The 11,446-nt window shown below is 34.9% G+C and overlaps 1 protein-coding gene across 1 annotated transcript; it reads right to left on the reverse strand.

Annotated features, from left to right (window-relative positions):
- Positions 1,995-7,832, reverse strand: LOC109839925 (auxin-responsive protein IAA17-like). Its single transcript, XM_020408388.1, has 5 exons — positions 7,355-7,832; positions 6,062-6,297; positions 5,275-5,416; positions 2,884-2,945; positions 1,995-2,469 (listed from the first exon to the last, which is right to left on the reverse strand). The coding sequence occupies exons 1-5, from the start codon at positions 7,726-7,728 to the stop codon at positions 2,432-2,434; spliced, it is 852 nt and encodes a 283-aa protein (XP_020263977.1). The 5' UTR covers positions 7,729-7,832; the 3' UTR covers positions 1,995-2,431.

Consider the following 11,446-nt stretch of genomic DNA (forward strand, 5'->3'; position numbering starts at 1 on the left):
AAAGGTAAAATCTACAACATGATTATGTTCATAATGGTCAGATATTTTTTGTATTTTTTTGGTCTAATGTTATTCTCTTGTGCTATAAAACAGATTGTCGAACCATTAATGACACACTATGTGTTTGCTCTGGGAATTGCTAGGTTTCTGAGTTGTGCACACTGGGTCCTGCAAGCTTCATTAACTATAAAAGCTAGCATATCATCTATATTGTCTTTCACTATTCTATTATTGTGCACTGATATAATACTATTTATCCTAAGTTTCAGACCTTGATCTAACAAATACATTTTCCATGGCCTATAAATGCTCAACCCAAGTATTGTTGTGATACATTTTATCTAACAAATTAGTTTTAACATTGTACTTTATTAGTTCCGGGGTCTAATGGTAAATCATTATCTTCATATTTTATCTAACAATTTAGTTTTAACATTGTACTTTATCAGTTTCATAAACTGAAACATATGAGCTGTATGAACTGTGCTTAATGAGAACTGATAGTATCTTCTATAGACTGACATCTCATTAGCATCTCGAACTTCTTAGCATCTCGAACTTCTGTGGCGCTAAAACCGTTGCCTTCTTTTGATGTTGGAAGTATGCACGGTCTTTAAGAACGGAGCTGATTTGGTCTTATTGTTATTGTTTCAGGTGATTCAAGAACTCACAAAGCAAGACTTTATGAACCGAGGGGAGAAAACTACAAAAGAAATACAAAGTGAAAGTGTATAAGCATTAGAAAGAAACTCTCATTTGAATCGGATGTAAAAGTCTTACAGAAACTAGTGCGAGAGCAACTTACGCATGCCATTGTGTAATGGCGAAATATTAACTTTTGTTGGTTTGTATTTGTTGGATTTTTTAGATCTCTAGTTTGTTGAATTGTTATATGCAATATTTAAAGTTTCTACTTTATTTATTGTTTTGGTTAGTGGTGGATGGGTTTATAAAGTTTTATTGATGAATGATATCGGTTATTTTTATGATGATTATTAGGTCAACTACTGACATTACTGCATTTGAGATTTTAAGGTATTTTATCTAGATATCAAGTTAGTTGGATATGTGATATACCATTTGAGGTATTTATTTCCACCAATTTCGATGCAAACGTTATGTAATTTGAGTGTATTATTATCTTCGAACTACAATTTTAGTTCAGAAATTAGAAGTCTACTAGTTGGCAAATAACCCAATTAAAATTTTTAAAATTAAAATTCTAAAGTTTGCCAAACATGAATTTCAAATTGAATTCTAGAATTCAAATTTGGATGCTTCCCAAACGAAGAAATTGAATTTGAAATTCCTGGATTTCAAATTTTAGAATTCAATTCTGGAATTTGAAATCAAATCCCCAAATCCAAACGCAACCTAATATAAAATAAAAGGCTGCAGAATGACACTTAAAATATATATTCAGGAATCTTTCAAAAAAGCACAAGCAGACAACCTCAGCTATAAGAATGACAAAATAAACTGAAGAAGAAAAATCTGAAACGACCAGCTCCACAATGACAAAAAATATAATGGAAGCTATCAGACCCCAACAACCAGCAGACAGCCATAATTAAGAAATTGATGACCGCAAAGAAAAGAGAAGACAAGATTCTGATAGGAATGAGAGACAACATAAACCTAACCCTCACCCTTTTTATGCTCTCCTTTACTACTTTGCTCATCAATTATAATATTCTAGTGGTTGTTGAAAAGGACTTAAGAGTATCTTATGTCCACAATGTAACCCACTAAGAGGAGACAAAGAGTACGGCCTTCGGCTTCAATCATACTCCCAACAGTTGTAATAAGTGAGCCCCAAAATCATGTTGCATGCCTCCAAAGTTTCCTCGATGATGATGATGAAGAACAATATAAGAAGCTCACAAGGAGCTCAGAGGCATTATACCCTAGTGCAGCAATCAATGATTCATTCACATCACTCACGAGCATTAAGTATAGAGCAAAGTAACACAGAATCAAATCTCACCGACCACTTATTCAAAGAAGCAGATTTATTTTTAAAATGAAAAAATACACTGCATAACTCCGGGTCTCAGGGACGCGCTAGACTATGGAACTATGGTCTTCAACCATCACTACAACTCCGAAGCTTTGGTGCGTCGGAGCTGCCTTGAATAAAGCCTAGCAAACTTATGGAAGTAGGAGGAAAGCAATGCCGTAGGATATAGCAAGTCACAAACAATAAGCACGCGCAACTTACACATAATAATAACAGGATGAGGAATAGAGAAAATGAACACAAATCTAGGAAGGTCTATTTGTCCCTGAGAAATCGTAGTGAGCTAATTTTAGGTTTTGATCCATGTAGATAATAACAAACCGCAAGAGAGACGATAGGACATATTTAAAAAACATTATGATTTTGGGAAGAGCCCTTTTAAATAGTTGGTGTTCTTTGTGCTTGAAGAGATCAGTTCCGGTTCTTGCTCTTCTCCATGGCCCTTGGAGCTGCAGGAACAAAATGAACGGATGACCAACAATTATGCCAACATAAACAATAGCGTCTAAAGTATGGCTCTAAGGTGATTGCAGAGGTCTTACATATATGCAAATTAGTACTCAATGGTGTTTGTGTCAATGTTAAGAATGGCTAAACCTGGGGTCTGACAAAAATCCTGAAAATGCAACAGGATATGCGCAGCATATTGCATTAAATTGATTTCAATTTTAACCATTTGCTAGCAATTCAAATGTGGTAGCATGCGAACTATCTATGTCATAATCTATAGAATCAGTTTTGCTAGAAGGCAATCCCTATGATAGAGATGTATCTACTGATTTATTGAACTATGTAGCTTTTTAGACGAAATGTCATACTCTAACTCAAAAGACTTGAACTTAGTTTATGAAACGTGTACTTACCAAGTCCAATTGCATCTGAACCCTTCATGATTCTCAACCTCCTACAGGTTTCAGTGAACATGCTGCAGGTCAAAATATTAACACTAGTCAAAGAAAGAAGCAGCTTACAAAGAAAACTGTCAAGAAGAGGATCAACAAATTAAAGAATATTATAAAACTAAAATAAATCAATCGAAGAAATTCAGAAAAATTGTTACCGTCGTCAAGAAAGGAACTTAGAATTATAAGTGTTTAACTTTTAGGAATGCTCAATGATAAGGCAATACTCTAGACTAGTATACGTAAAAGCATCTCACTAGATTCTGCACTGACATAGAGCCCGGAACACCCGTATTTTCTACCATTGAGGCCTTTGCCTAAGATATCATATCATATCATACTCCCTTTAAAAGCACGAGTTCGGAAAAATCTTTCGATAGACAAAAATACCCCTATAAAGTTTGAATTATCCTAATACTAATCAAATTCTAATATTTAAATTGTATTTAATTATTTATTCTAATCCTAATCAAATACTTCAAAGTTTGAACTATCCTAATCCTAATCAAATTCTAACTTTTAAATTGTATAACTATCCTAATCCTAATCAAATTCTAATTTTTAAATTGTATAACTATCCACCTACAACTAAATCCAACAACAAGATCCCACTACATCTCATCTCAAAATCTCATCTTTCAAAGTTAGTACTCAGAGATATAATAATTGTATTTAATGATTTCTTCTAATCCTAAACAAATAACTTTAAAGTTTGAACTATCCTAATCCTAATCAAATTCTAATTTTTAAATTGTATAACTATCCTAATACTAATCAAATTCTAATTTTTAGATTGTATAACTATCCATGTACAACTAAATCCAACAACAAGATCCCTCTACATCTCATCTTAATCTCATCTTTCAAAGTTAGTACTCAGAGCCATAATTACAAAGACAAAGGAAAATAACAGGACATGGTTGCCTATGAGAAAAAGGGCTCATACGGCTTCCATGGTAATAATTACATATAAACGTTAAAATATATAAGCCTATTCCTAAACTTAAAAATACTTATTATTTGATAGTTTTATTACCATGTGAGATTATGTATTCTATACTAATCCTACTCACATGTGTGTGTGTGTGTATATCATGTGTGTCGTACTTCTTTTTTTATGTTTGCTTTTGAGATTGTGTATTATAAAACATGAGCTTATAATGTCCCAAATTACTGCGCAATTCTATTTTCGCAATAATAAATGTGATTTCTTTACTACTAGAACTATAGTTCATTATGACGATTATGATATCCCAATTAAGTATATTGATTCCAGTTTAGGGTTAAAATCCATTATGTTAATTTTAATAATGTTTAAATAATAATTAAAGCAAATCTAATAATTCAATTTTACATATTTGAACTCAAAATTAATTTGATTTATTTATAGTAATGAAATAAATATAAAATTAAATTATTTTGATATTTAACCACGTGCACTGCACGTGCATAAAAACTAGTTTGTGTAAAAATTTCAGTACCAAAAGAAAAATAAAATATAAAAAACTCAGAGAGATTTACTTAAGACGAATCATCAATTTACAATGTCATACAGCTATTAATAATATTATGCCACAAGGTATACTTCTTGGACACTCTCAGTAATTTTATGAAAGAAATTACACGAGGAACTTTACCATTAACTAAAACCCTCATGGTACTAATCACTTTGAACTTTAGCAATTTTTCAAAGGAAATTACCAGAATGAACCTTCCACAAGATATAATTCTTGGACACTCTCAGCAATTATATGAAAAAAATTACAAGGGGAACTTCATCATTAACTAAAATCCTCCTGGTGTCAATCACTTTGAACTTTAGCAACTTGGCAAAGGAAATTATTGTGATGAACCTTTAACGCTAATGAAAAGAGGTAATGGTAGCAAGCACTTCTGAACTTAAAGTGATTTTCTTTTCCCCTTTATGGCAACATGTAATAGATCCTAATATGATTCTCACTTCTTGTAGACTTGAGGATGGTGAGTAGCATATGCATAGGTGTAAATGTACACATCCAATTATGCCTAAAATATGATGAATAGATAAAGCACTAATGGTTATCAATAAGAGCTTCCTCTTTCACTTTAAGCACTCAAACTATATGTTCATGGTGCGTAGTAGCCATCGAAAAAGTGAGGTACTAAGGTTGATCATGTATATCAGGGCCATAAACAGGTGAATTAATGTTCAATTACACAATAAGGATTTTAATTACCCAGACGTGCTGTCATCTATAATTCTTCCATTAGTTAAAGCCCTTAGGTGCTTTACCCTATGGTTGGCCTTCAAAAAAAAAGACTAAAAACCTGACTATTTTATAGCGAGACAAGATTTCAGAATTGAGTACTTACTCCCATGGAACATCCCCAACAAGCATCCAATCCCCATCTTTGTCCTCGTAAGTGAGGACATTTTCAGATCCATCAATAAGATCAGCCATCCTGGTCTCACTTAGACCATCCTTTGCTGGTATTCCATGTGAACCACACTGACCTGAAATGGAAATAATTGCAATACAAGTAAACATATATAAAGAAGCTTAAAAGCCCATTTAACAATTTGGAACAAAGCTAATATACTAATGGCATTGTGTTATACTATCCGTTCTGATATGGATGAGACTTTCATGAAAAAGTGTAAAATCATTAAGAAATCACTTCTAATAGCTACATCTAGATTTTTCTCAACGATCAGGAGAAATGGAAATGGATGCTCATTAAATGTAGTTGAATAAATTAAAAAAGGCAAGGAAGTAGGGGAAAAGCACTCGATTAAGCAAATCATCACAAAAGCCTTCCCTTCAAACATCCAACTACTGTGAAAAAGAATAATAGCTTCACATATACATAATAGCATACGAAAGAATGCTACCAAAGTACTAATTGCAAGCAAGAATCCTGAGCTTCTTGCTATCATTACATAACATCAATGCGCACCAAGACTTTTGAAAAAGTTCTGAGCTTCTTTGTACAGTCGTATTTATGAACAGTTCTCAAATACTATCTATCATAACACACCATCTATAGCTCCCTATGCCAGTAAGAAAAAGGAAAGGTTATGCTTGATATACAGCTGAAAATTAGCAAGGTAAGTGAAATATATAGATAGATGTAGTCATGGAACATAAAAAGGTCTCACCAATAGTAAAGCAGCTGAACATCTTCTCCAGGGCTAACGAAAGCTCCTTATAGTTGGAGTATGTTTTGAGATCAACTTTCCTGAGATAAGGCGCTCCGTCCATGCTAACTTTCACATAGAGACACCCCGAACCTTGTTTCCCGTCAGCATCTTCCTTATTCTTTGATTGGTTGTTGTTAGTAGCCATTATATTTTGTCGGGATTTTCGGATTGGTGGCCAACCCACTACTTGTGCCCTGTTGAAGAATATTATTATTACAAAACAATATTCTAGCTAGCCCAATTACAAAAACCCATTTCACAAAAGATATATAAACTTCCATGAATAATTTGTTGTTAAACTTGATATGTATTAATCAGCAAATAAACAAGCAATTTCTAGGTAGTAGTTTGGTGTGTGAATTGATGTCTATAGAATGTTGAGAATTTGAGAGTTCTTTAATTATATAGAAAATTAGCTTTGGCAGACGCAAATTAGGAAGTACTATATTCAGATATGGAAGTGTTATAGCAACCAAAAGCTGGTTCTCTGCTACAAATCCATGAGCATAATAAAAGCATAATGAAACTTGACGGGCAGAAAATTCACTTGTGTTTATTCTGTAAATTGGATAAAATACAATTATTCGCTCAATAAAAATCACAGCACAAGCAAAAAACTAGAGCTACCATACCCTCATATTGAGAACCTGCACTGAAGTTAAATTCACTAACAAGCACTTGTGCTCAAATCATTCTGGATCAAACCTTAAGTCGAGCAAAACCTCCAACAAAATCTATCATATTCTCATCTTCATAAAGAAACTACCAACAATTTCACCAAAAGAAGTTGTAACCACTCAAAATCACCACTTGAAATATGCAGTTGCTACAGGACTAACCAAACTTCTATCAATTTCTCCCTCCCAACTAAAAATTTAAATAAAAACCCAACAAAACCCAGTTAAAAAAAAAACCACCACCATAAAAAGGAAATCGAGCTAACTCCTGTAAATTTGATAGGAAATCAAATACTCCCTCAAACACAGAATCTGCATTCAAGATAAAATCCACTAACAAGCAATTGCAGTCAACAACTCTCACACAAACCCTAAATCAAGCAAAACACAGTCATATTCTCACCCTTATAGAGAAATTATCTGCCTGCTACCAGTAGTTCATCAAGGAAAAAAGGGACAAAAAAGTTATGCCCGTTAAAATTCAACACTAGAAATACCCAGTTGCTGAAAAATCACATAAAACCCATCAAAGCCCAGGTTGCAAAAAACCAAAATAAAATAAGACTAAGCTTACTTAGCAGCAGGAGCAGAATTGGGCATGGGCTTCTTCTCCACATCCTTAGCTCTCTCACTGCTCTCTCCCTTGTTGGGTTCGGATCCAGAGCTCCCACTAAAAACCCATTTCGCTCGCCCATCGAGCGCATCAGAGAATCCCCTCTTGGACCCAGACCCGAACCCCTTGATGCCGATACCGAGAGTGAGACCCGACCCGCTAACCCGCTCAGGGGACTCGGATCCAGGCAGCCCCAGGCGGAGCTCCGTCTGCTTGAGGTTGGTGAGCTTGTCGTCGCCGGCGGCGGCGGAGGAGGAGGCGGAGGAGATGGCGGAGCCGTTGGAGGAGACCTCGGAGAGGCCTATGTAGTCGTGTTCCTCTAATGGCGATGTCATCAGAGCTTTGCTCGCAAGAAATCTTCACTTAGTTTTGAGAGGTTTTGAGGGGAGAAATAGAGAAGGGGAGAGAGTAAAAATTACTTCGGTTTTTTGTTGTTGGGTTTGTTTTTTTAAATAGTGTTAGCAGTTGTAGTTACGGTTTATGGAGTTTTATTTGGATAATTACCTTATATGGATTATTATGGATAGGGACTTTACGGAAAGATTCTGCTCTTTTTTCAGAATTTGCATTGCATTTCATTGAGAAGTTCTGTAAATTTTTCTTTTTCTATGTGGGGAGGATTAATTAATTTTGTTCGTGGTTTTCCCTCCTCCTTTTCCCTTTCCTTTTGTTTTGGAGTTTTTGGATTGAAGTAGAAGGTAGGTGGAGGGATTTTTTTTGGATGTTACCGCAAGTATGTCCAGAGTAAGAATCGTATTATAACGTTCTGTACGGTGTGAAACATTCTAAGTTAAATGCTTGTGTTAGGAGAAGGGTTCTGATAGATACATAATTTTTTTATCAACACGTTTACAGCGCATTGTCTTTTTTTTCTAGTGAGGTTTTCAAATGCATTTGATTGTTACAATTAAAGTAAACTGCAGATAGTTTCTCTCAATTATATTTTTAGTAGCGCTTGTAATTCCTCAATGAATGTATAGAGCTCAATATTTATAAATTAATTAGAAGAAGAGATTGCCCTCTATTAATTTTTCTAAAAATATAAAGTATCAAATGCTGATAAAATAGTTGTGAAAGACAGATGCCACTATTCTTTTCTTTTATCGAGAAATATAATATTTAAAAGTTTTATTTATTGCATTTCAGAGTCCAAAATAGTCAAAGTAATTAAAATTTATCAAGTTGTTATATATTTATATAGTTTTGTAAACAGAAAATAGAGTGGATCAACTTGTTAGTTTATCTGAAGTATATATTGGTTCACATCGATTTAGCTTTTGAACAGGGGTAGACCAAAACGAAACCAGTGAAAAATTAGCTTAACAAAATCAATTTAAATTCTAGACCAGTTTTTTGTCAAACTAGAATCAGAGTTTAATCCGCTTTAATTTATTTCACTAAACCCTTTACTTTAGCGAAGTAAATTTAAAACCGGGCTCGTGCGTATGGATCTATGAAACGAGAAAGTAAACAAAAAGAAAATCAGCGGTGAAATTTCTCTCCAGCTGGAAAACTGTGCTCCTTTCGGAGGCATCCAGGCCCGACAGAGGACTGGAAGTTCCCTACATTGTTCCAGACAAAAGCTTTGAACTTTTCTCTCTGTGTTTTTGTTTTTCTACCATCTACTTAATATTTATTAGGGTGAATGTTCACATTTATTTTGATTATTAATTTTCTGTTTTTTTTTTTGTTTTTTTTGTTTTGGACATGTATAAAGAGGAGATTGGAGCATTAGCATGTTTCATTTTGGCTCCGCCGGCCTCACACGCATTGCACGTGAGAATTGGTTACTGTGACTAATTCCAGCCTACAGACAGAAATGTTGATAGTCTTCGATAATAATAATAAAGTAGGGTTTTCTCGATAAGAATAATAATAATAAAGTAGGGTTTTCTTGATCAAGTGGTTATTTTTAGCAAATAATGTGCCCTGCCACATAAGTTTTATGCTCGTCTACGAACATATTATACATAGCTCATACTGACAGTTCAAACCTTACGTTATCTCCTATTGATTTTTCATTTTTTATTTTTAAGGGAACCAAAGCCATGTGCATAATTAATCTTGAGTTATTTGAATTTTATTTTTGTTGGATGCGAGTTACTGCATGCAATAACGATATGACGTTAATTACATTCGATCAAAGCCATAATCGATATATAACTAAATTTAGGAATACAACTTCTTTAATTTCTCAATAGAAGCTAGAAGGATGCGATTCTTGTCACGGCTGCAACTTGGACATAATATTGCTATGGAAGCAATTTTGAGGACTTATCGCTCTATTGAAGAGAGTCGCTAAGTGGATTTTTGTCATAGTCCCCCCTTTTTTTTCTTTCCTTCCTCTTAATGAGTCATAATACATGAAAAGAGTTTGATATGATAGAGGGAGAAGAGAAGGAGACACATTAATTGCACTTAAACTATTGAGTGACCTGCTGCACTAAGTTTCCGCAATGTGCAAAGTAAGGAAACGATTCAGACCACTTTGAATCTCTCTGAGTCTTTCACGTAGCCTTGCCTCAACATTTTACAGTACAGATCACACACCATGATTCCTACCGCCGCTCTATTAAGAAAAACTATTAATTTACCATATAACAAAAGAAAACAAAACAATTAAAGTAATCCATTTACATGGAGTCAAGTTTAGTCACGTAAAATGAAGGGTTTACTGATTAACCTTTTTAATTTTTTATTACGCACGTTAAGAAACAACACACCTTGTATATAAAGAAACTGGTTCTTTTTTGTGGAACCCCCCACCCCCACCCCGCCCCCCAAAAAAATTTAAGGAAGATATCTGACTAATATAGTTTTATGGTTAGTTAGATCGATTTAATCATTTTTCTACCCAAACTGAGTTAATTAGCTAGCTTAAATTAATAAAACAAAAAATTTCCTCTGGACGCAGAATCATCCTTGACCTCAATTCGACCCATTGAAGAAGAATTCGATGGAGTATTTTGAGATCAAGAGCTTCGATAAGTCTCAGAGCCCTAGGATCGTTGAATCTTGTTTCGGCTTGGATTAGAGAGGATTCAGGTAGCTTCTTTTCCTTCAAAAAAAATAGAGAAAAGGCAAAAAGAAAAGAAATAGCATGGATAAATTTGGAGTTTTTTCGGATTTTTTGATTGTCCCAGTAGAGACTACCAATTTTATGGCAAATAGGATTTGGGGTGAGTCCAATCCATCTCTTTTTCCTGATTCTCTGTTCAAACCCAAGCCCAAGCCCAGTTCTTTGGAAACTAGGGTTAACAATGATTCTCGGGTTGAGTTTATTTCAGCGGCTGAGATTGTTGAGACCGATAATCGAGATAAATCAACGACGGAGGAGGATGGTGAGTGGGTTAAAGTGGTAAAGAAGAAGCCTAGATCTCAGCCTCCCCCAAAAATATTCGCTGCTCCTCGTCCTCGTTCTCTTTCTGCAGATTTTATTTGTCGAAATAGGTTGTGCTTTCGGTGTGGAGGTTCAAATCATATGACGAAGGACTGCAGAGATCCAATTGTGTGTTTAAGATGCCAAGAATTGGGGCATGAGGCGAGAAATTGTAGATCTGGAATCATGGGTCATGGATCTGAGTATAGAGGGTGGGATAATGGTGGTCGTGGTCATAATAATGGTGGTCGTGGTCAGAATCTTGAAGGTCGAGGTCGTAATTTTGGAGGTCGAAATTTTCCTGGAGGAAGAGGTTCTGGTGGACGATCTGGAGGTCATCCTGGGAGATCTAATCGCTCGAATCCTTGGCAATGGAGGAGAGCGGCATCTACCTTTTCGTCTTCAAGAAAAGTTGAGCAAGTTTCTGTCAATCCCCTTCTTAATAAGGGTAAAAAGCCTCTTTTTGCTGTGGATGAAGAAAAATTGCAAGATTCTTGTTTGAATTTTCAAGATCAAGGTCTTAGGGACTTTGGAGATTTGGAAGCAGAACTTAAAATCTCATGTGATCGCCCTCGTTTTGCTGCAGCGGTCCTCAATTTCGAGGGGGAGGTAAATTCTGGTTTTCAAAAGTTTAGAAACTTTGCAATAGTTTCGTTTGTTGAAGGAGGTAATGT

This window comes from Asparagus officinalis, chromosome 5 (assembly GCF_001876935.1).
Source record: "Asparagus officinalis chromosome 5, Aspof.V1, whole genome shotgun sequence".
NCBI lineage: Eukaryota > Viridiplantae > Streptophyta > Magnoliopsida > Asparagales > Asparagaceae > Asparagus > Asparagus officinalis.

Coding starts and splice junctions, on each gene's coding strand:
- LOC109839925 (XM_020408388.1), bottom strand. CDS start 7,728: ATGACATCGCCATTAGAGGAACACGACTACATAGGCCTCTCCGAGGTC. Junction 5,417..6,061: donor GTTCAGCTGCTTTACTATTG/GTGAGACCTTTT, acceptor TTTCCATTTCAG/GTCAGTGTGGTTCACATGGA. Junction 2,946..5,274: donor GTTGGGGATGTTCCATGGGA/GTAAGTACTCAA, acceptor TTTGACCTGCAG/CATGTTCACTGAAACCTGTA.